General features: G+C 39.4%; 1 protein-coding gene across 1 annotated transcript; it reads right to left on the bottom strand.

Moving 5' to 3' along the window:
• Positions 19,686-20,940, bottom strand: LOC104759664. Its single transcript, XM_019238965.1, has 6 exons — positions 20,806-20,940; positions 20,452-20,716; positions 20,172-20,265; positions 19,941-20,083; positions 19,787-19,861; positions 19,686-19,714 (listed from the first exon to the last, which is right to left on the bottom strand). The coding sequence occupies exons 1-6, from the start codon at positions 20,938-20,940 to the stop codon at positions 19,686-19,688; spliced, it is 741 nt and encodes a 246-aa protein (XP_019094510.1).

Genomic DNA, 26,709 nt, shown 5'->3' with positions numbered 1-26,709 from the left:
ACATCACAAAGCAGCTCATCCTCATACTTCCCAATCGTTAGTTTCACCATCACTTGCTGCGAAACTGTTAAAGCTCCCTTGTTGTTTAACCATTGTAGCTGATAAAGTCTTGGATGTGAAGTGGTCTTGAGATTAAGCTTCTGTACCATCTCTTCACTAGCTGCATTAGTACAGCTTCCACCATCAACGATCAAGGTGCAGACCTTGTCTTGAACCATACACCATGTGTGGAATAGGTTCTCACGCTGTCCTCTATCATCTTGATGAATCTGAACACTTAAAGCTCTGCGTGCTACCAACATCTCTCCCATGACTGTTGGTTCACCTTCTTCACCGAATTCAGACTCTGGTTCACTCTCTGAACTGTCTACTAGCACAATATCTCCTCCTTCTTGAAGAAGAAACATCTTCTTGTTAGGACAGTCTCTGGAATAATGCCCCATTCCTTGGCATTTGAAACACCTGATATGACTTGTAGAGGTGCTACTCTTGGGCTTGTAATCGATCTTAACCTCTTCTTTGACTGTGGTTGTCACGGGTTTGCTGTTCTTGGTGAAGGCGGGTTTACTGAACTCTCTCGGCTTGGACATGTTAGGCGTAAATGTAGACCTCACTCCCTTTCTCTTGATCTGCGATTCAATCAACTCTGCCTTGTGTACCATTTCTTGCACATCTTCATAGTCCTGCAATTCTACCTTTTCTTGAATCTCTATGTTTAAACCTCCAAGGAATCTCGACATAACCATGTCTTCACTTTCTCTTAAATCAGCCCTGATCATAAGCGTTTCCAGCTCTTGATAGTAGTCTCTAACAGACTTAGTACCTCACACCTTTTTGTTTATATATATATATATATACAGATTTTATGGACTTTTGAAAAGAGTTTTTGTTCTTGGAGTATTATTAATGATCTCACCTTTGTTAATGATCTCAATAGTTGCAAAGTTTCGATCCAACAACTGTGTTTCTTCGTCGCACCCCCAGTTTTCCATTGCACCTGTTAGTTTTCCACCTTTTTGTTTTACACCTCTTTGTTTATATAAAGTTGCAATGTTTTGATCCAACAATTATGTTTCTTCGTCGTACCTCTAGCTTTCAATATTTTCACTTGTTAGTTTTCGCATGTTTTGTTTTACATGTTTTTGTTTCACACCTCTTTGTTTTCACACCTTTTTGTTTATATATATATAAACAGATTTTTATAGATTTTGAAAAGAGTTTTTGTTTTTTGAGTATTGTTTTACACCTCCAAATTTTAAAAATTATGAGTATTATTTTTTAAATTTTTTAATCAACATGATTCACTCATCTTCGTTAAAATTTGGATTGTTTTATTTATTGATTCCTTCATCAAACTTTTGTTTGGTGTCGTTATCCATTTATACCCGCATCGATAATCGCTTCCAAGTATTAATCTAGGTAAGGTAATTGATTGTGATTTCTAATTTTTTATAGATTTATATGTTTATATTATAGCAAACTCACTTTTAGGGGTCAATTTAAATATAACGGATGAGATTGTTTTTATTATTTTATCTAACTGTTTAAGTTTGTTAATGATTTTAAAAGTTACAATATTTTGATCCAACAATTGTGTTTATTCGTCGTACTCCCAGCTTTCAATGTTCACATTTGTTAGTTTTCGCACATTTTTGTTTCACACCCCTTTGTTTATATATATACTAGTTTTAGACCCATACTACGTATGGACAGGAGGTATAGAGTTTGTAGTATTATAATTAAGCTTATACTGAATAAAATGATTGAAAAATTGTATTTTAATATAGTTGTAATTAGTATAGTAAATTCAGATAAAATATTTTGTACCAATTCAACAAAATAGGTTTAGTGTAGCCTTGTAAAAAAAAGAATGAATTAGATTAACAATGACACTAAAACTACTCGATATGGGGGAATTCATATACACACAAAGAAATTCAACTCCATAATAGAAACAAAAAGATCTGCACCAACAATAAATAAGTAATTGAATCACCAACCTGTGATTTGTTTTCAATTTAACATCGTTGCTTAGTCGAAGTAAAATATCTTCCTTCATAGATGTCATGGCAACAATGTCTTGAGAGAAATCAAAATCTTGCATGAGAAAATATTGATTCTCGAGGTTGAAGCACCATTCCTTTTTGTAGTGCTTTTTGTAAAAAAACTAATGAAGTATTGTAAACAGTCTAGAGAAAGTGATTCAAATTCAGATACACAAACATTAAAGCCAAATAGAAGTCATTTAGCATTTCTAAATTACAGTGGGTGTATTCAACTTGACATTTTAGGTGATTTATATAAAATTTACAAATCTTATGTTATTCAATCATGAATTTTAAAAAGTCTCCTAAAATCTACTGTTATTGAACTAATGATTTAAAAATCTACTTTAAATTCCAATGTTATTCAAAAGAGTTTGTGGATTTGGATTTTAATAAGTTTTAGGGATTCTGGAGGATTTATGAGGATTTGTTTAGTTAAAAATACAGAAATCCAAATCTCATGGTTTTAGGTGGGATTTGAAATTTTTTTACCATAAATCATATCAACTTCCCTAAAATCTATCAAAATTCCAAATTTCCTAAATCTCATTGAATCCTTCAAAATCATTGTTTCAATACACCCCTATACATAAAAAAGTGGTTATTAATTAAGGATAATGGAGATCGTGGGGATATGGAGAAGAGGAACAAAGAAAAAAAATGTGGAGAAGGAGTCGTTACAGTTTCGAGTGATTTTTTGTTTTTATTTTTTATTTTTTCTCTTTTTTGTCATTTTTTCAGAAAATTGATTTTGTGTTGGCTGATGTGTCACAATATTATTGGTACAGTGACTTCTGATTTATAAGATAAAGGATATATATATATATATATATGTATATATATTTATATATGTATATATATTTATGGATCTTAAAAATAGTTATTGTTCTTTGAGTATTGTTTAACACCTCCAAATTTAAAATTTCTGAGTATTATTTTTTTTCAATTATTAATCAACATTGATTCACTCATCTTTGTTAAAAAATTTGGATTCTTTTATTTATTGATTCATTCATCTAACTTTTATTTGGTGTCGTTTTCCATCTAACATGTATTGATCATCTCTTCCAAATATTAATTTAGATAATTAATTTTAATTTCTAATTTTTCATAGATTTATCTTTCAGTTAATTTAGTTGGTTATAGCTATAAGCTCTTTCTCATTGATACTCTTATTATTTTTTATAAATTTCGATAGAATAATAACTTAAATTATTTTTAGTGAATATCTTTCAGAATTGATTATCTGAGTATAATTCAGTAAACCTAAATTTATATATCTCTAACATTATTCTCTTATTTTCGGTGAATCAATTTTTCATTTTTATATATACAACAAATATTTTGTTTAACTAATTTTGTTGATTAATCTTAGTCATTATTTATGACTTTTATATTATACAGTTAAAGAATTACCATAAAGTTTTTACTCAAAATGTGAAATTAACAATGTTAGTCATTTTAGGTTTTCACTTTCCCGTGCAGTGACGCACGGGCCAACATCCTAGTAATCTATATATAATAGCAATCCAAAAAAATGCCACCAAAATTTGTTGTTTTTAATCGTACCTTTTGGATAATTTTCCAAAAAAATCTGTAAAAAAATTTAATTGTGTGTTTATGAAAAGTTGCAATTGTTCATTATAACAGTTTTTTGTTGTAAAGTTGCAACTGTTCATTGTAGAGTTGTATTTATTCAAATATTCGTATCTTTTCATCGTGACTTTTCATTAAAAATATTATTTTATTATTTTTTGACAAAAAAATTATATGGTTGCGTCTTTTAAAAAAGTTGCATCTGTTAAATATAGAGTTGTATCTCTTACAAACAGTTGTGACTTTACGAACAATTGTATCTATTCAAATATTCACATCTTTAGAAATTTTGTCTATTCAAATGTTAACATCTTTAGAAATCTATATATTTTGTTCTTCTTTTATAATAATTTCAAACTTTTGTTTTAGTTTAAAATGTACACGTATATTTGTTTTTTTATTGGGAAAAAATTAAACTTTCTTTTTAACATATAATAATAACAATCTGAATAAATGTGAACAACAGTTGTGACTTTCATGATACATTTTCTTAAAAAAATTGTTTTTATATATTTTTTTTAAAAAATCATATGGTTAATCTGTTCACTGAAGAGTTGTGTCTTTTCAACATATTTTATTCATATTTTTTAATCACAACTTTTCGTTCTACTAGGTGTGTCTATTTATATAGTTGAAACGACCGACCCTTTTTTTTTTAATAATAAATAATAAATATTATATAATAAATAACTACAACTAGTGGTCCCATACCCACTAGCCACCTAACCACAATCACAACCAACAGCGGAATAACAATACCAACATCCAATAAATAATAATCCAATAAATATAAATAACCAATATCCATAACATCAACAATATCCAATAACCAAATAACATAAATCATAGAACCAGCAACCTAGCAATGTTCTAATGACCCAACTCTAGCAACCTAGCAATGCCAGACAACATAAAACCGAGTCCCTAGAACATCCTCCTCTTCATTGCCTGGATTCCACGATCACACTTTGCCTTTACCTGCACCACAAACACATATTGCAATGCATGAGTATTTTATAAACACTCAGTAAGGCAATCCTCCCATCTACTGGGCTATACACACAAGCAATAGAGTATCAATAACCAACACACAACAATCAATAAACGACCATAACAAACCAGGACTTAGCATCGACCGACACCACACATGCATCGACCGATGCCAAATGGGGAAGCATCGATCGACACAGAAGCTGCATCGACCGATGCAAGTGTAACTTGCATCGACCGATACCCAGTCTGCATCGACCGACGCATGCTCGACGCAACACGAAAACCCTAGAGTTTTACGCGCCGTCCTCGCACTTGCATCGACCGATGCATGATATGCATCGATCGACGCAACGTCGAGCACCGTGATTTCCCCGAAGCTTCTCGCCGGATTTCGTTCCTACAACCACAGAAACTCATTCCCAAGCCACAAGAAAGCTTCCTAACGCCCATACCAACAATCTAACAAGTCTATCAACACCAAACAAGCAAGTTAAAGGTTCCTCTAGCTTAGATAAGCCATGGTCATGCACTTACCTGTGCCAAGACGAATCTGAACAACAAACAAGCAAGAACACGCTTCTAGGAAGCTCCTACAACAATCCCAGCTACCGATCTCACCAAGAAACGCCTCAAATCTCCAGAAAACTCCAAGAACTTTCAAGGACTCTTTCTCCCTTCTCTTTTCTCTCAAAAACGGCCACACACGTCTAATGAGACAAAGACACGACCCTAAGGGTTTTCCCCTTTCTCTTCTGACCAAAACGCAGCGTTTGACTTAAGTCAAAACGCAGAGAATTGCACATGCATCGACCGATGCACCTCTTGCATCGACCGATGCAATCCCCTAAACCGGGATTTCGGTTCACGGATGTTACAATTCTCCCCCACTAAACTGGATTCGTCCTCGAATCCCAAACAACCATCAGCCAAGGACTCCTGTGCAACCGTCTCCACGGCCCGCACTCCTCCGACCGATCCACAGAAGGTCACCTCTAGGCGATAAACTCACGCTCCAGGCGTCATTTGCTCTTGACTTTTTGGACTTCCCTTTACTCATAGGCCTAAACCTTGAGTTTTTATTGGCTCCTCATCAGACCTAAGTCTGCATGCCAAATGATATAAGGAAAAGTCCAAACTCGTCTCTCGGGTTGCCACCCTACAGCGCGCCCCCGGATCGTCATCCGGAGTCGATATACCAACCATACTCCCGAGCCACAAAGTCTCTGAAAATGGCAGTACTAGGAGAACCTAAGTCCCCCAAGAGTCGCGAGCAAACAATTCTGAACACGTCTGAGTCCTATCCCTATCCAGGTTTCCTTCCCGTGGCTCGCGTAAAACATCTCAATGTCTTACCAACCACATATTCCCACACCGGGATACCCCATGACCGCACAAGGATCATATATACGCCACAAGGGCCGCCACAAAGGCCAACAAAAATGTCCTCACGAGGACCGCCACCAAGGCCAAACAAAATGTCCTAAAAAGGACCGCCACCAAGGCCACTCGTCCCCAAAGGACCGTCACAAAGACCGTCTGTCCCGAAGGACCGTCACAAAGACCATCTGTCCCGAAGGACCGTCACAAAGACCATCTGTCCCGAAGGACCGTCACAAAGACACTCTGGCTAAACAGCCCGCCACAAAGGCCAACAAATGGCTAAAAGCCCGCCACAAAGACCACACAATTGGCTAAAAGCCCGCCACAAAGGCCACACAATGTCTAACAAGACCACCACACACAGGCACTCTGACTCGAAAGTCCGCCACAAAGGCCACATAATGTCTAACAAGACCGCCACACACAGGCACTCTGACTCGAAAGTCCGCCACAAAGGCACAAAAACCCCCTCCAAGGCTTTCCACCGCTAAAATGGACAAATTCTGACTCCCGCAAAACTTTCCATATTTAGCACTTTCCATTTTTGGAAACTTTCCACTTTTGGAAACTTCTCTTCACAACCCCGCCTCACGGAAACTTTGTACCCCAAACACCACCTCATCTTGTTACTGAGTCGCACAACCAACCACCCCAAGCGACCGAGTAACAAGAGAGATGGGCTGGAATACTCCATTCCCGCTCCAGCCACGGATTACAGATGGGACCAGGCTAAACAAGCTCAAGTCGCGGCTTGCTTCTCATACCACTTCTTGAACCTTGCCTTCATCTTTGCCTCAGGCTCCCAAGTCTGCTCCTCAACACCATCACAGTCCCACAGGACTCTCATCAAAGGAATCTTCTTCTTCCGAAGTTCCTTGATCCTCCTCTCGAGAACCCTCACTGGTCTCGCCTCCAAAGTCATGTTAGGCTGAAGATCCTCAGGAATCTTAGCCAACACCTCCTCTCCCTCACGGAGACACTTCCGCAACATAGACACATGGAAAACCTTATGGAATGCACGCATCACCTCAGGTAACTCCAATCTATATGCCACTGGTCCAACCCGCTCAATCACTCTGAATGGACCCATATACCTCGGACTCAACTTAGTCTCTGACAATGACCTGTTCGGACCCCGCAACATGGCCATCTTGAGGTACACTCTGTCTCCTACCTGAAACTCAAGATCTCTCCTCCTCCTATCTGCATAACTCCTCTGCCTATCCTGAGCCTCCTTCATGTTCAGCTTGAGAACCCGAATCTTCTCTGAGGTCTCCTGAACAAAACTAGCACCAAACATGCTCCTCTCCCCCACCTGAGTCCAGCATAATGGTGTACGACATGGCCTCCCATACAAAGCCTCATAAGGAGCCATCTTAATACTCCCCTGATAACTGTTGTTGTAAGCAAACTCTACCAGGTTCAGGTGATCTGCCCAATGGCCACCCCAATCCAACACACACATCCTCAGCAAATCCTCCAGCGTCTGGATCGTCCTCTCAGACTGTCCATCTGTCTGGGGATGATAAGCTGTACTCATATGCACCTTAGTGCCCATCTCTGCCTGAAATGCCTTCCAGAACACCGAAGTGAACTTAGAATCCCTATCAGACACAATGCTCGCTGGCACCCCATGCAACCTGACTATCTCCCTCACATACTTCTTAGCCAAGACCGCTGCTCCATCAGTCTTCTTAATGGCCAGAAAATGTGCTGACTTAGTCAACCGGTCCACAATGACCCAAATAGCATCAAAGGTCCGTGACACTGGCAATCCTACCACAAAATCCATGGTGATCATATCCCACTTCCACTCAGGAATGGGTAAACTCTTCAGTAACCCGCCAGGAACCTGATGCTTAGCCTTCACTAGCTGACACACATCACACCTCGAAACCCAACTAGCTACATCCTTCTTCGTCCCGACCCAATGATAGTACCTCTTGAGATCACGGTACATCTTAGTCGCTCCTGGATGAATGGACAACTTGCTCGCATGAGCCTCTCTCAGAATCTCCTGCCTCAACTCCTCATCCTTGGGCACACACACACGACCGTGCACCAAGATAGTACCATTATCTGAGACCTGATACTCTGAATCCACATCCGAGGCATATATGAGACAAGACGTGCGCTTCTCCATTTGAAATATGGTGGTTGGGTCTATTCTTTATCTCTATTTTTGTAACAACATATCATTAAAAATAAAAACAAAAAATATGATGCATTTTGTTATATTCACTCGAACATTACAATATCAATTAAAAATTTGTGTTCGATCTTAAGTTTATTTCGTTTAAATCATCTTCATTTTGACTCTGATGTGTAGTTTCTTAAAACTCCTTTCGATTAGATTGCTGAGATTCATTTGTTTGAGACTACTCACAATTTGAAATCATTTCACTCGCTTCTACGTTACATGTTTCTTTAAACATCTAATAAGATCTATCTAAGCTCCATCATGCTATTGATGACATTTCCAAAACTTACAATATATAAAATACACTCTCCACTTACAATGTAATGATCGATGGATTAAACTATGTTGGTCATTTACTCATTTTAATTGAATTACTAATACAACTTAAGGAGCAGAAATAAACCTAAAAATAAAAGGAGTTAAAAAATAATAATTGTTGGAAAAATGATCATCACTATGCAAAACGAACAAAAGGTACACGAAATGTAGAAGACATCAATGTTCATTGCAATATGAAAACAAAAACTGATGTCTATGTAAATTTGAACTTTCAACATTAGCGCATGAAAACAAAGATTAGAAGAAAATATCTGCATACAGTTTTTTTAACAAAAAGTAAAAAGTATGAAATTTATAAAACTTAAACCGCGCGTAGCGCGGGTATTCATGTAAATAATTAAACAGTTTTTAGAAAACAAACAAATACATTACAAGCAATGACTTAAACCGAGTAGACAACCTACTAACTATTAAATTGGAAACTGTTATCTACAAGGGCAGTAATAAAGGACCTAAAATACGAAGTTTGGAACTACTAAACCTTTTCGTTTTCTAAACATCCAAATTATTAATAGCGCAGACTTTGGAGAATATTAATACACAAATACGGTAGTGAAATACTAATAAATTGAAATAAATACATATATCCATGATTAGGTTGTAACAACTCAAAAGACACATTAAATCTCATAACCACGATTAGGCCGTTACGAAGCTACATTACATATGTGGACATGACATAAACAAAACTTAAACACCAAGCCATACTGTTTATATTTACAAGCAATGACTTAAACCGAGTAGACAACCTACTAACTATTAAATTGGAAACTGTTATCTACAAGGGCAGTAATAAAGGACCTAAAATACGAAGTTTGGAACTACTAAACCTTTTCGTTTTCTAAACATCCAAATTATTAATAGCGCAGACTTTGGAGAATATTAATACACAAATACGGTAGTGAAATACTAATAAATTGAAATAAATACATATATCCATGATTAGGTTGTAACGACTCAAAAGACACATTAAATCCCATAACCACGACTAGGCCGTTACGAAGCTACATTACATATGTGGACATTACATAAACAAAACTTAAACACCAAGCCATACTGTTTATATTTATTAGTTATACAAAAATGTTTTGAACTTATATATCATCAAAATTCAAACGTTATGTTGTCCACCATTACCAATATAAATAGCATCACACACATTCTCAAGCATAAACCTTCACATTCTTAATTAGTGAGATAGCAGGTACGTAAATCTTCAAAATTTAGGTTTTTCCTTTTTTTTTTCTTAATATAAACCCCCGTATGGACTACTTGAAAATTTATCCATGGCAGGTTAACTAATAAATTGATTTTCAATGTATTGCTAAATCAGAATCAGAATCACTCTAAAGCAATATGGCTGTAAAACAATCACCATCTACAAAAGGACAACTTGAAACCATTGATATAAACAAGCTTACAATCGGAACTTCTATACATCATATAACTGTGCGATTCATGCGTATGTGGGAAGCTCATAATTTTAAACGAAACGGTGAGCTTATGAGCTTAGATCTCCTTCTACTCGATACGAAGGTACGTACGCCACAGATAGAATTATACTTACATTATTATTTTTAAAGAAATATTAGTGTTGTTAAATTTAACTCTTAAGTTAATTGTTTTTAGATTTAACCCGTGAAATAATTATATCTGTAAATGTTATCATGAGGTATACTGCAGGTTAAGTTCAATTACATAAGTTCAATTTATTAGATATAGCCCGTGAAAGAATTATTCTTACATTTTTTATCAGCATATTAATAACCATTAAAAAATTAATTGTTTCATATCAGACAGTAAAGTTATTCTCAAATATTAGTTTTAAAGGAAAATAATAAATATATTGTATATATATATATATATATATTTGGAATATGTTATTAAGTGTAATAAGTTTTTTAATATAAAAATTGTTTTAGGAAATTATAACGCAAATTGTTAGAGATATTTTAGGAATCCAATTGATTTTCTTTTTTTTTGTGCAATTTTTTAGGGATTAAATTTGTAAATAAGTATAATTCAAAGGTTAGAACACCAAATTTGCTTAATAAATTTTAATATAGATAATTCAAAAAATTGCTACAACTTAGTGTTTTATTTACTTCAATTTAAATACTTTTTAACTTGTCAAAATAATTTGGGATTTTTAGCAAACAATTGGACTCTGTAAAAAGACAATGTGGTTAGGTTTTGTAATTATAATTACAGTCTCACTTTACCTATTTAAAAATCTTATGCAAAAACAAATAAATAAATAATGTAAGAAAATTTAAATAACATTTTTTCAATTATCTTATTAGTTTCTTCTAAAGTTATTAACGGATTATTATGAACCAACTTAGTAATACAATCAATTGATTTGACTAATTACTATTTTATAACTTATGTCTCATTTCAATTAGATACAACTGATGTACAAGCTGCTGACTGCTGCAGATGAAACTGTTGCGGCTGAAAAGATTGTGTTTGATATTGTTGTTTGTGCGGTTGTCGAGAAAAAGGAATTAGTATCCTACTATTCTTCAAGCATCTATTGCTGAGTTTAAAATATCGGTTGATGCGTCGATATTAAACACACAAAAACATAAAAAATTAAACACAAACCATACAATAAACAAATGTCAAAATACAAAAAAACGAAACCAAAAAAATAATAACATAAACGAAAACAATAACCCGCACGTAGTGCGGGCTCCCACCTAGTTTATTAGGTGTAGATATCAAATCAAGAAGGACTTGTTCCCATCAGTCTATTAAATGAGTCCAAAGTGTTTAAAGAGCTTGCGCATGCGGCACCTCACCATTCTACAGAAGGACCACGAGCGATCGTACATATCAGGCGCTCTCCTAAAACGGTAACATAAGACATCATTGCCTCAAACGTAAGAGACACGCTTTGATGTGATCACGGGGTCGGTCCTTCGGCCAAGAACACTCGCAGCCCTCGGCCACTACCTGGCCACCACTCGGACGCCTCTCAAACTCTCGGACAACCTGCACTGGCGATCAGGAGCTAGTGTAGGCGACCAAAGAGGCATCATTCAACCCCCAAAGATCATCAAGGCAGAGCAAGACAAGTCACCAATGGACATTTCAACCCAAGCTCACCCCCCCCTAATGGCTCATGGCTAGCATCACCAATGAAGAGCCTTGAGTCTTGACCAGCTTTGGGAAGCTTGATTCGCGTGTCTTCACCATCACACTAGTGTGAAGACACCCCTAAGCCATTAGAAGGAGCTGTACTCTTTTTCCTACTTTGGGTTTGTCCCAATGGGTTTACCAAAGAGGTTTTAACGAGGCAGCAAACTCTAGTGCATCTCCACTTCGATCCCACTTGGCTCACGAATTGGAAACATATTGACATGCTTAGGAGCCACGAAAGTGAAGATTCAATCACCACGTCTCAACCAATGACGTGGCGACCCTACCCCCCTTCCTTCTTTTGAATTTAGTCTAGACTCTTCTATGACCGTTGTTTGGTCATTGCCTTGTTTTATCTTTTGCTTTTACTTTTGAGGAAAAGTGTGTGGTTTAGATCAAGGCCACGCCTTCTAGGGTTAAAAGTCTCCATTTCTAAGCCTATCTATATAAAGGCCTAAACCTACAATGTAAAAGTCAGACTTGAAAGAAATAGAAATTTTCCTCAAGAGAGATTCTTGAACTTGTCTCCATCCTTTCATTAGTCAATCTGGGATTGTCTAAGGGAAAGAACCCTAGCAAGCCTTGAACCAGGTTCATGGCTTATTAGTGACCGTATCAAGAGAAGAGCCAGCCCTCTTGTGTCGTCGCATCAAACCACCTCTATTCCATTGTCCATCTCTTTTGTCCCACCGTCCCAATCTCGAGTTCTCCTCCACCAGCTCTCGAGTCTATCATCGATTCCACTTTAAAGCTCCTGACTTCAAGGTTGTGTTTTTCTAACCCAGAAACTTATCTCTTATGGTCAAAGTTTGGATCTTGAGCATTTGTGTTAGCTGTGTTAGCTGTGTTAGCTTTATCTTGTCTCGTTGTGTAGTTTGTTCTTTTGGTTTAAATTCGTGTTGAGTTGTGTTGTTAGTTTCGTTTATTGTGTTCTTTCTGTTCTTGTTTTTGTTCTTGAGTGTTCTTGGTTTGTTTTGTCTAGATCTTTTAAAGGTTGAGTTGCTTTTTGTTTTGTTGTTATAGGGTGTTAGATTCGCTTGTGCTTTGCTTTTGTTGCTTTAGTGTGTTTTTATCTTTTTCGTTGGTAATTATAAAAGGTTAAAGACATTTGGTTACTACCACTTGCTCTTTCCTCTTTAATTTTTAGCCAAGTCTTTTGAAATTCAAAATTGGTCAAAACCGTGTTGAATTTCTTGTGTGGTTTAGGATTAGTTTCTTGTGTGGTGAGAGGTTAGCCACCTCTAAAGTGCTTTTGGTCAAGACCACAAAAATATGGACGTGGATAGCTCCCTATGCACCTTGTGGTCCATGGGTGAGTTGTCACCTTGGCTTATAGTATCTTTGCCATCCAACCATTGGATGCTCTTTTGCTTTTTGGCTTTAGTAGATAGAGTTGTGTCTCTTGTTTAAGGTATTCTTTAGGTTGTTTGCATCATCTTGTTAGTTTGTTCCATCTCGTCATTTGGTTTAATTTGTGCATGTGTGGGTTTGTTTTCTTTTATCTAGGTTGTTAGCTTGCATCATTGTTCATCTTTGTTGCATCATTGTTCACCTTTATTGCACCTTTGTTCATCTTTGTTTGCATTTTGTTTGAAAATGTACTAGAGTTTTTTTTAGGATTTGTGTTTTTCTTTTGGTCTTAAAGCAATTTTTGTCTTTTTGTGCTTTTGCTTTTGCTTTTGCTTTTGCTTTGATAGTCTTAGGTTTGAATTGGTGTGCTGTCATCAACCATTGGCGACAAGACAAAATCTGGTGTGTGATCCTTGAATCGTGATACTCACGCGTCTTGTATTATACTTTTTGTCTTGCGAGGTTAACTTGAAGCCCAAGCCGCATAAAGGAGCTACACCTCACCAAAGGCCGTACGCACCAACCTCACGTCACGTCTCCGTTCGAGAGTCAAATTGGATCGTGTAGCCGCATCAACAATCAGCCTCCAACCATCGCTGGTCGTTCTGCCTTGCCACCGTCAACCGTCCGACCAAGCCGACCGTACCTCCAACGACTTCCAACAGCCATCCGTACCATCAACCACGCCTCGTCCCGAAGCCGTTTCCAAAACCGCGAACAACACGCAACGCTTGATCCTACATTGAACTAGCATGGAGTTTGATGGAAATGAATCCGAGGTTGAATTGTGGTGTGATGAAGATCTCGGCCTGGAACCGGAGCAAGAGGCCACCGGAGATGAACATTGGTCCGAGGAAGGATGTGGCGAGGAGACGGAACGAGAAGAATTCGAACATGGATCGCCAGACTGTTATTGGCCTTTGATGTCACGAGCTACTCGTGTTGATGAGCCAAGGGTGAGGCTCTATGACGACTCCGATAGTGAAGACTGGGTGATGAACCACAAGAAGCCAAGGCAACGAACCGCAAGGATCAAGGAGCCTATCCCCAAGCCACCCAGCACCGAAGACGCGTTGAACTCGCTCCAACACACGCTTTGAGATCTCAATGACAGACTTGACCGGATTGAATCGACAACAACCCATCAAAAGATCGAGAGGAGCTCGTGTGATCACCAAGGCCGCAACCGAAGCGCTCCTACCTGGTCTTCTAGTATGCCCATGCGGAGACAGACTTCATGACACCAATCACATGCACTCGGAGGAGCTAGCATCTACCATCACGCGGACCAAGACCAAGTCATCATCGTTTCTGACCAAGGCCGACTTGACGTTCAGCCACCACCCTCGGAGCAGGACGTGTTGCAAAAGCCTTCTTTCGGAAGGCGTGACAACTCTCTAGGCGAGACCAAGGAAGAGTCAGGCCGCGTGTTCAACTCCACAACCGGCGAAGGCTTGTTCAAACAAGTTGAGCCAATAAAGACGACCATCAAAGGGAATCTCCACTCAACCTCGTTCGTGATTACGTCGAGGACGCGACCAGAACGAGAATCAGAACATATTAACAAATAACAGTATGTGCAAGACCATCCCAGAAAAAAACATAAGATAATAACAAAGAGATCAAGAATCTAAGAAAACATAAGATTAGGGTACAAAAAAAGAGAGACAATATAATAAGAAGGGAGAGTTACTAGAATATTACATAAAAGCTTCCTTTTTACAAAAGTAACACACAATTGTTGGTAATTACTAGAATAAACTATGTACCCTTGATACCCCTGAAACCAGTGTTGGGAAAAAATGTAATTACGGCTAATGCCATTAGTAAAATAAAAAAAACATTGGAAGTTGGGACTAAGTCTACCGATCCTTTGATGGTCGATTTATACTCGTGGACTGATTAAAGGTGTACGTCAGATATTTTTGGTACACTTAGTTGTAGTACTGGTACACTTTACCGTCGACGTAGATGGTACACTTAGTTGTAGTGTTGGTACACTTATCGGTCGACGTATATGAAATCGATTCGTTAGATTAAGTTGGTAGAGGAATTTCTCTTTGATGATAGACTTTTGTTTTTAGCGCGTGTAGCGGCAAACGTAAAAGGGTGGGAAGATATTTATGGTAGACTAATGGCCTGTTGCGACAGATTTATGCGACAGCCTTCTCTCCTTACAGATATTTTTGGTATACTTTGTTTGTTTTTTGAAATAGTTTTCGTAGTGTTGTGGTAGGCTTCTTGTCCGTGGTAGATTTAGTAAGCAAGATTGACAGCTGTAAAGTCTTACCAGAATAACACGAATTTGTTTGAGCTGGCAAAGACAGTCGAGCGTTGCGATAGACTTATTGGAAGAAGATCTAAACACCTTTACTGTTCTTCCGATCTATGGTGTTCATGTAATAAAGTTTGTAGCAGATTCATCAATCGTGTTCTGTTTGTCTGCCGGAGCAAACGTCTTTTTCCTACTCAGTTTCTTTAATCTTTGATCTCGGTTCATCCATGGAAGAGCAAGATATCGTATTGGCGTGTGGGAGGTGGAGGGTAGACAAAAAGCGATGGTTGTTTGATGTTGATACTAGGAAAGGGTGCAGGATTATAGTTGCCGATAAAGAAACAAAGTTTGAAGACTTTACTGCTATGGTGTACGATGACTTTGGTTTATGTGAAAGAACTTCCGCCATAAAGTTGAGCTATATGTTAGATAGATATAAAAAAGCGGATGTTATATGCCACCGGTGATTGTTTCGAATGGTCGGCAGTTTCAAAACTTTCTCAAACAGCATAGGAGTGAACTCATCCGGCTATGCGTTGAGATCGAAGTTAAATCTGGTGAAACCTTGTTCGAGGAAGTTAAACCGAAAACCCCAGAACCAACACCCAAGACCCCTCAAGTCGTTGTAGATGATTTCGTAGGCGTGGTAGAGGAAATGGGACAGAAAGATGATGAGTACGAGAGTCGGAAGGAAGACGGTGAAGATAATGTAGGAAATGATGTAGATGAAGATGAAGCAGATGACGAGGACAACAGTAGATTTGATTACTGTGACGACAGCGATGGTGCAAGTTCAGGGGATGAAGACTATCTGCTGTACTCCAACTTCGCCCCGGATGAAGCAGAGGAATCATTGGACGACGGACCTGGGGGTGGGTCTTGTATAGAGGAAAATGTGTGTAACACAGAATCAAATAACCGTACCCGCAAGACTAANTAACGTACCCGCAAGACTAACTCTGCAGCTGATCCAATTGAGAAGGAGGTTCGCAAAATAGAAAACGGAGGTGGTGATATTGCTGTGGGGGATAAGTTTGATAGCAAAGAAACGTTGGTGGCACAGTTGAGGGTGCTGAGTGTATTAGATAAATATGATTACAATGTACGATATTCAACGCCCATTTTGTTAATCGTTGAGTGTTGGGTAAAAGGTTGTAAATGGAGAATACGGGCTTCAACCATGGGTGATTCGCCGGTGTTTCATATTCGCAGATATTGTCGTGAACATACTTGCTCTGTTACGGAACGATATGGCCGTAGTCGTAATGATAAACCACCAATCCTAGCTCAATTATACAAGGATTATGTTGGTGGTGTTGCAGGTTCTGTTGTGCCAAATCTTGTTGGGGATGGGCTCAACCTACGATATGGTGTACAGGTTGGCTACTGGAATACTTTAATATGTTTGTTTTATGGTTGGCTCTGTGAGTGTACTTGTTTATAGGGTGTACAAACAGATCGTAGCTTAAGTTTGTTGAGTTTGTCAGAAATTAGTTGATTCTATGGCCTGCACTGCACATATATATAATTCGATCTAGTTGATATTGTTTAGTGCTGATGTCTTTTACTGACCATTTTCATATAATAGCTTGGCTACTGGAAGGCACATCGTACACTTATAAAGGCGCGGGAGTATGTTAGGGGTACACCTGAAAGTGGATACGCTGAATTACCGGCATATTTATACAGGCTGAGGTCCTCTAATCCGGGGACCCTTACTAGACTGGTCGTTGATGCAGAAGACAGATTCAAGTATGTTTTCATTGCGATTGCTGGATGCATTAAGGGTTTCAGGTATATGCGGAAAGTTGTAGTTGTAGATGGAACCTTTTTGAAAGGTGAATTCAAAGGGACTCTTCTGATAGCGACAACACAAGATGGGAATTTTAATATTTTCCCTCTGGCGTATGCGGTTGTTGATACAGAGAACGACGTGTCGTGGGAATGGTTCTTTACTCAATTAAGTAGTGTAATTCCTGATGATGAAGAGCTTGCACTGATATCTGACCGGCATAAATCTATTGGTAAAGCTATCGCTAAAGTGTACCCCCTGGCAAGTCGAGGAATCTGCACTTATCATCTTCACAAGAATATTATCCTGAGATTTAGTGGGAGCGAAACATTCCGGCTGGTAAAAAAGCAGCTGCAGCATACCGTGTAGTTGATTTCGAATAAATCTTCCAGCAAATCCAAGAAGCGAATCCGCAACTGCATGCTTACTTGGTGCATGCAGATGTAANACAGAAATTAGTTGATTTTATGGCCTGCACTGCACATATATATAATTCGATCTTGTTGATATTGTTTAGTGCTGATGTCTTTTACTAACCATTTTCATATAATAGCTTGGCTACTGGAAGGCACATCGTACACTTATAAAGGCGCGGGAGTATGTTAGGGGTACACCTGAAAGTGGATACGCTGAATTACCGGCATATTTATACAGGCTGAGGTCCTCTAATCCGGGGACCCTTACTAGACTGGTCGTTGATGCAGAAGACAGATTCAAGTATGTTTTCATTGCGATTGCTGGATGCATTAAGGGTTTCAGGTATATGCGGAAAGTTGTAGTTGTAGATGGAACCTTTTTGAAAGGTGAATTCAAAGGGACTCTTCTGATAGCGACAACACAAGATGGGAATTTTAATATTTTCCCTCTGGCGTATGCGGTTGTTGATACAGAGAACGACGTGTCGTGGGAATGGTTCTTTACTCAATTAAGTAGTGTAATTCCTGATGATGAAGAGCTTGCACTGATATCTGACCGGCATAAATCTATTGGTAAAGCTATCGCTAAAGTGTACCCCCTGGCAAGTCGAGGAATCTGCACTTATCATCTTCACAAGAATATTATCCTGAGATTTAGTGGGAGCGAAACATTCCGGCTGGTAAAAAAAGCAGCTGCAGCGTACCGTGTAGTTGATTTCGAAGAAATCTTCCAGCAAATTCAAGAAGCGAATCCGCAACTGCATGCTTACTTGGTTCGTGCAGATGTAACCAAGTGGAGCAGGGCGCACTTTCCTGGTGATAGGTACAACTTCACCACGAGCAACATTGCAGAATCGCTAAACAAAGTACTGAATCCTGCGAGAGCCTATCCCATTGTAGAATTATTAGAAGATGTTCGGAATATGTTGACATGTTGGTTTGCTACAAGGAGAAAACAAGCTGCCGCAATGCCAACTTTACTCACCAAAGAAGTGGAGAACCTGTTACAGGTGTGACATTCATTAACATATCCATCGATATATATGTTAACGAAAGGCCTGGAAAATGTTAGTGGATATGTTGTGTTGTTTTAGTTATATGAACTTACGCTTTCATTTACTCATAGGCACATATTGGACATTCAAGGCGTCTAAAGGTTCAAGAAATTGATGAAGATCGATTTGAAGTAAATGGTGGTACCTCAACGCATGTTGTCAATCTAAGGTATAAGAGGTGTTCATGTAGGCGTTTTGATCTAGAGAGGATGCCATGCATACATGCTATCACAGCCGCATATACGGCCAACGTATCAGTTATAAACCAGCACCATCCATACTTCCGCAGAGACAGCCTCTACAGTGGGTATGCGGAGGCGATAATGCCGATAGATACATCCTGCATCGTTCCTACTGATATTACACCGTCCAGATGTAAACCGCCTTTTGTTAGGAATCCTCCAGGAAGGCCAAAGATGACGAGGAGGAAGTCNGCAAACAGCATGCTTGTTCTCAGTGCAACAGGTTGGCCACAACCGTACAATATGTCCAGCTAATACGTAGTGCATGGGCGACAATAGATGTGTTATCTTTTCTTGGCGTGAGGATAATACTCTTTTTTCCTAAGTGCCAACATAGCTTTTTGTAATGATGGACCTTTTTAATTTCTAAGCCCACATTGCTGTTTAACTATAATTGTTGGAGAAATTGTCCCCGGCTGTCCTAGTTGGGCCTATTACTCGTGTGGGCTTTTTAGAAATATGAAGCAAACGGGTTTTTGTTTGAATAAGAAGCTTAGAAAAGCGAAATATATCTGTTTGTGTACTTTATATGGTCCATTAGAGAGGACATAATGCGATGGAAGGATAGTGTTGACATGTACACTTATCGTAGATAACTATTGTTATGTACGTACATATATTACAGAGTACTAAATTTTATATTTTGTTGACAAAACATAACCATATATTATCCAGAATCAGCGTAACATTGGGTTCACTCAAAAGTACAAACACACCGGGGAAAAAAAAAGTTAATAAATTGCATAAATCTGTGGCAGTTCTTTAAATATGCTAAACTCCCTAAGCCCTCCCTTTCGCCCATCTAGTTCCTTTCTTCTCAAGGTACTGCATTCTCCCCTACGTGCTCCATTATATGTTCTATATAGTAATGTCCAGCGTTTTCAGATCTGCGGTAAATATAGAAAGTGTATTAACGTTTTACAGTATATACAATTAGATATTTTAATAGGAAAACAAACAGCTGACATCGCCTTGTGATGTTCCATTCCCTCGAAATCTGGTTTTATATAGATTTGCGAAGAGGCAAGGAGCACCTACAGAACATTTACAAAATTAGATGTATATGGTTTCACAAGGCTAGTTTCCTTATCTGATCTATCAAATCGAACATACCTTCGTAGCTTCCAACCTTCCAGAACCGCAAAATACAAAAGACGGGTTCGGATGTAAAAGTAAGATGACACCCGAGTGCTTCCCAAGCATTTATGAAGCGAGCAGCATAATCATCTAGGGCACGACACTTGAGGGTTTCATTCCTACAATTTTCCCATGTTAACATAGAACGGGAATAGGAAAAAACTTTAAATGTAAATGTATTGAAAAGGTAGCACAAATCTCCTTTACCTCCCATTCAGTAGGGTGAGGACAACTTCATTGGCCGCATTTGCCCCCTCGAGCAATCTTCTGTCTTCCACCCCAACTACACACCCACAGACATCTGATTCGGGGTAGACACATACTTTAAATGTTACGACCTATGTATTTTGATATGAAATTGTCTACTAACCTATTTATTTAGTATCAGGCCTAAAAACTAGTGATAATCACAAATATATTGATTTGCAAACGTTTTTTAACGTTGTTTCAAACGATTTGTGTAATTGAAAATTGAAGATAAGCGTACCGAATGATATGGGATGGGTAATTCTCCCTCGAGATATATCATCCAAATCCTCGAAACGGAAGTAGTGTTTTTGATTCACCGGTGAGAACAGGCCCATCGTCGACTCATCAGTAAATTTGATTTGGAAAGGATGATGTGTATTCCTCTCCCTAAGTGTTGGCTGGATGACCTTGAAAATCCTAATTTCATACCAATCACCATCATAGATATACTTTCTCATTTTCTTGTAGGTCTCTGGTAAAAACGCCACCTCGATTGTGTTACCCTATAAATTGCATATCAATTGTGTTTAAGGCAACTGGTAGGTTAAGAAAGAACCTCGTGCAAAAATTTTACAAAGTAAAATGGACTAACCTGTGTATCAGCAAGGAGCAGAACCCGCTTTTGAAAGAACTCAGTAACAAACCACGAATTCAAGACCTTCGCTTGGATACACCAATTCGTTCTTCCTGGTCTAAGATCAGCGATGGCATCAACTCTAAACTCCATGGTTTTCTCTGATAATTTCCAGTTAATAGTTTTTCCACTGGGTTTGGAAAGGAGACAGGGAGATGCTACTTAAATAAAACAAAGCGTCACCACTGGTAGTTGTGTCTTACTAGCGAGTCTCTCTCTCTCTCCTTCTCTAATAAGCGCGACTCTTTGCTTTCTTTTAAATTGTTTTTTTCTCAGTAAGTCCAATGTAATTTTTTAATTTTTAAATGGGGCCTCAACTCAAAGCAATTTTTAAAACGAATCCTTATCTGAAAAAAAATTTTTAAAATGAGGCCTTTCAAAAGAAACTAACTCTTAAATTGAGGCCTTATTATTAAGAAAATAACCAAAAAATCCTTACCGAATGGGCTTACTAAAATTGAGGCCCGATACCTATGTATCATAGGGATGTGTACACATCCGACTTCACCAACCGAATGCACAGTTGTAACAAAACAATACATTACTCGTACCAAACGTAAGCAGCCATGTACCCAAACACACTTTTTTGTACATACACAATAGGCAGATATATCAATTGTGTATAGTTGTTTTGCAAGATATAACAGTAAAAAAGGAAAGGATAACTAGAAGAGAAAACCATGATTAAAAAACCATGGAAAAATAACTAGAAGAGAACCATGGAAACAAAAGGCCGGATTCAATGCGCGTACACCCTATGACGTAGATATTAGTACGGCGTTTATAACAGAAGACATTTAGATGAAATGTTTAGGGCGAAACATCTAAAGAGATAATATAACTAAAGGATCTCGGATATAGATTTCGCCAACCACCAAAGGCCGCAATTGTTGCACACCATGTCATAGTCTCGATACTTGAGAGAGTACAAACCATGCTCCAATAAACACAATTTAGCACATTCCGGAGAAGGGATCAAAGGGGCAATCAGATAGACGAATGTATCCTTGTACATGTTTTCTCGCGCCGTCTGATATCTACCCAGCAACATGAACAACTCCCTGCCCAAAATCCTTGTTTGAGTTGTATTTAGATGGTAGTGGTATGCAAAAAACAGGTAAAGATAATGACCCGCCATGTCGAGGTTCCCATGTAACATAGAAAAAACCCACATGCTAGTGTGGCATCATCTTCTGCGGGTACGTTACGAGTTAGAAGTGCAATACCTCCCTCAATGTCGCTTTCCTCGGCAACAACCCGGAGACCTTCGTAATAGATTGCCTTCTTGTTCCCAGCGTCAATGTAATGACCCTCACCAAGAGTAGAAATTTTAAAACAAAAAGGTCGAGGAAATGGGACGGAAAAGACCTAAGAAAGAAGAAGAAGGAAAATAAAGGTGAATGACCCAAGGAAGTCCGAAGGAATATTGGTGAGTCGGAGAATGGCCGAGCCAAGACAGAAGTACCGGACGCACGGTCGAGACCCTAAAATTTACCGAGACAAGTGGTCGAGAAAACTTGTCGGGAAGGTCAAGAAAATTGGTCGAGAAAACTTGTCGGGAAGGTCGAGAAAATTGGTCGAAGAAATCCGTTAAGAAGGTCGAGAAAACTCGTCGAGGGAATCCGTCGAGAAGACCCGAGAAAGTTGTCGAGAGCTCGAGGGAGTTGCCGAGTACTCGAGAAAATTGTCGAGAGCTCGAGGGAATCTGCCGATGACCCAAGAAATTGTCGAGACATCCGAGATGCGTAGTCGAAGTTGCCCGAGACGTATCGCCGAGGCGTACTGTCCGAATTGCCCGAGAGTTGCCGAGTGTTGCCGAGCGGAGTGTCCGAACGGTCGAGAAAATGACCTGAATGAGTCGAGAACTCCCAGAGAGAATGTCCAAGGTGCTGGACGAGGGATTGAGTAATTGTGAGGAAATTACTCTTTCCTCAAAATTTCGACCAATGAGAATTGAGGAAAGTGGGAGATTACATTAATCAAGGTGAAGTTAGTGGGAAGAATTAAAAATTCAAGGAGATTAAGGAAGTGAGTGGAGGATTAACCTAATCAAGGAGATTAAGTATTATGGTGGAATCCTATTGGCCAAGAGCTAACCCTAATGTGCCATTAAGCAACATGCACTAATGGAAGGGTTTACATGCACTAATAGAAGAGAGTTAGTGAGATTTTTGGCGATCCTTGATTGGGAGTGAGACGCACGCTCGACATGCAAGGGGGGAGAGCGCCATTTGTCAAGAAGCACTAAGGGAAGAGAGGAGAGTTTGAGCCTATAAATAGAGGGTGTGGGATCTCATTCTCTCATTTTCTCTCATTTCCCAAATTTTCTTAAGTCCTTAAGCTCCCTTTCTCACCTAAAAAAAAATCAAGAGGAATCAAGAGAGTTATTGAGAGAAAGATCAAGAGTGATCGAGAGCGAGATCGAAGAAGAGTTGGTGGTACGAGAACGGTCAAGAGGCGGGAAGCTGTTGACGCGGAGATTGTCTGATCGAGTGGTGCAGTGAAGTCCGGGTAATCATCATCGACGCGTAAAGGTGGGACTGTGGTAAGCATGTAGAGTCGTTGCATGTGGTTGTGGTTAAAGTTTGTTGCATGCATGCGAGAATGAGGTAATTTGCATGGTGAATAAGGGGGATTCACTTGATATGCGGTTAAAGAAGAAAGTGGGTGAAGTACGAAGTAAAACTCTTAAAATTTGGTTTAAGAGTTGCATGCATGATTGAACCTAGAGGGTTTTGAAACTGATAAGTCTTGTTTAAAGATCGGGTTCATACCTGACTTAGCGAGTGAAGTATTATGCATTTTAAGGCATAATATTGGTTGAAGATGGTCGCATGCATGATTTGAACTTAAGGGTTTGAGTGGTTGAAGCGGTTGGACTTGCATGCAAATTTTGGTCTTAAGAGACTTAAATGATTAAGCGGTTAGCTTACATTCATGAATTGGACTTAAGGGATTTAAGTGGTTAAAGCAACTGGACCTACATGCGTAAAGTGGACTTAAGGATTTGAGTGGTTTGAGTATAAACGGTTGCATGCATATAGAACTTGTTGCATTGATTTGCTTAAGTTGATTATATTGTTTGCATGCATGAAGAATAATCTTAAGTTGCTTGGTTTATTTTCCAGCTTCTTGTTGATTATTGCATGTTGATTTTCTCGCGTGATTTCATGCTAACGAGCTTGATGAATCATCGCTTGAATTTATGGTGGTGTGTGTGGATGTAGCCTAGCCTCTTGAATTTGTTTCTCGAGTCTTGGCTAGGTTAGTGTGTCGATATTTCTGTTTCCGAAAGTGTAGGTCACGCGTGAGTTCCCAACGACCACTCACGCGGGAACCATGTTACGGCTGGCTAGCTACCAGCGTAACCGCTACATGACGATGTAGCTATTGATGGGTTCATGCGGGGGAACTTTGTGGTCTCGGCATGGGAAGTTTTGGAACGGAACAGATTATCGAAGGGCCCTAGGTGTAAAGAGTCTAGAGTATTCAAGTGTCCCTTGTTTATGTCTAGTCGTCTTTGCATGTTGTTGTGTGATGTCTAAGAGTCTGGTGTTAAGACGTCTTAGTCAATTGCGTGTGGGGAGATACGAGTCTACGACTCAATTGATTTCTTTTGTTCCCTTAAAGTTGTTTCTGCCTAAGGTGGCGAGTTGAGACCGTATGAGATAGATCGCGGTGATCTAACCTCTCTTGCATGGATGTTGGTTGTAAGCTGAAAGCTTCCGCTATGGCTTCTGTTGCGTTGCTTTGATGTAGTTTGCTAGCTGTTGTGGCTTGCTAGCTTTCTTTGATTGCCGGGTAGTCGGCTTGGGGAGAGTAGTATCCTGTTTAGGATAGAAGGGGTACCCAGACTCACTGAGTAATCTTAGATTACTCATGTCTCATTTGTTGTGGTTTTGCAGGGAAGCCTAAGTGAGTCTAGAGCCGGAGCAAACGTTAGGGTACCGGATAGGGTTTTCTTGTGTTTCTTGTAAAACCCTATATTTTCTTAAACGAATAAGTGTAAAGTTTTCCGACTATCTATATATATTGCTTTGATGATATATTTTCGATGAAATATTTTATTAAAGTAATATATTCGGTTTTCAGGAAAGCATGGCAAGTTGCAAATGGTACACGGCCTTGTCTGGGCCAACACAACGCACCAGGCCGCAAGGGTTGAAAAGCCTAAGTAACCTCGGTTGCGGGTGGGATTGTGCTAGGGAGGACCAGTCGGAAAGTCTGCAGCTTCCGTCCCTCGACCGGATCACCTTGGTGCAATTCCGCAAGTGGCGTCCCGTGGCTGTCCAATGGGCTTCGTGGTCATAGTACGGTTCGGGGGCGTTACAACGGTGGTATCAGAGCGGTGTTTTCGAACCCGCGAGCACTTGTGCATTTCAATGTTTTATTGAGTAATGTGTCGCAAGAGCATGAAATTTTATCCGGTCGTTTGCTTGTCTAGTCTAAGTGGAACCTTAGAATGAACTAAGCATCTGACCTTGTTTCTTGCGGGTTTAAGAATGTATTCAGGTGATTCAGGTTGCGGAGACGGTTCAGGGGATGAGGGGCCGAGGCATGAGGATTGTGGGCATCACAATGGGTATTTGTCGACAAGTCCGATAGTGGTCAAGGACCAAATGATTTGAATGATTGGGATGAGGACGGGGTGTTCGATGCGGCCGACACCAGTTGGTCTGTCGAGACCGATCCATCCGAGTGTTTAGATGAAACGGGGGAAGTGGAAACTGATCGGGAGGATCAGACTGTTGGGTTGGAAATTGGAGAGCCGAGCCGTCTTCAAGTTCGAATGGACGCGCAAGGCAAGTTTGAAACTCTACCTGTTAGAGATCATGGAGAGGCGGAGGTGGAGCTCGCCAAAAGATTACAGAAGTTGCTGTTGGATCTTGTGGAAGATCAGTCCGACGATGTTAGTCCCGAGGAGCACTTGAGGGAGTACCCGGAGACAGTCGAGAAGATTCTAAATTTCTTGACAGATGGGTATGTGCCGGAGGAAGGAGGCAATGCTAGTAGTGCAGGAGTGGTACCCGAGACCGGAGGCACTAGCGGTGCGGAACAGCCTGGGGAGGAGAGACCCGAGGCGGTTACGAGAATCCTATTTATGCTGGATGAGACGCGCTCACCAGAGAGAACTAACGAGGACGATGGGAAAGTCGCTGTACCGGAGAGAGAGGATGAAATTGAGATTGAACCCATAGTGCCGGAGGCCGAGAGAGAAAGGGATGAAGGTAATGGAGACTTTTGGTCCGAAGAACCTATGTCAAGAAGGGAGAGAATTGTGGAGGTGATCGATATTCTATCTGAAACAACCGACCCCTTTTTTTTTTAATAAATAAATAATAAATAATAATATAATTAAATAACTACAACTAGTGGTCCCATACCCACTAGCCACCTAACCACATTCACAATCCAACAGCGGAACCACATACCAATAAATATCCAATAAAACAATATCCAATAACCAAATAAGTAATATCCAGCATTAATCCCAAACAGCATAAATCAAACAACCAGCAATCCTAACAATGCTCTAAGACTCAATTCTAGCAACCTAACAATGCCAGATAACCATACAATCAAGTCCCTAGAACATCCTCCTCTTCATTGCCTTTGATTCCACGATCACACTTTGCCTTTACCTGCACCACAAACACAAATTGAGATGCATGAGTATTTGATAAACACTCAGTGAGGCAATCCTCCCATCTACTGGGCTATACACACAAGCAATAAGATCTCTACATGCCACAAACAACAATCAATAAAACAAACCAGGCAATATACATAGCATGCAACGTCCATCGTAACTGAACAAGGGGTGTCGACCGACACCAGATGGTGTCGATCGACACTGACTAT

Source organism: Camelina sativa, chromosome 17 (genome assembly GCF_000633955.1).
Source record: "Camelina sativa cultivar DH55 chromosome 17, Cs, whole genome shotgun sequence".
NCBI lineage: Eukaryota > Viridiplantae > Streptophyta > Magnoliopsida > Brassicales > Brassicaceae > Camelina > Camelina sativa.
The sequence above is the reverse complement of the archived record's forward strand: the minus strand, read 5'-3'. Positions and strand labels throughout refer to the sequence as shown.

Coding starts and splice junctions, on each gene's coding strand:
- LOC104759664 (XM_019238965.1), bottom strand. CDS start 20,940: ATGGAGTTTAGAGTTGATGCCATCGCTGATCTTAGACCAGGAAGAACG. Junction 20,084..20,171: donor CTCACCCTACTGAATGGGAG/GTAAAGGAGATT, acceptor GGAAAATTGTAG/GAATGAAACCCTCAAGTGTC. Junction 19,715..19,786: donor ATCACAAGGCGATGTCAGCT/GTTTGTTTTCCT, acceptor TATTTACCGCAG/ATCTGAAAACGCTGGACATT.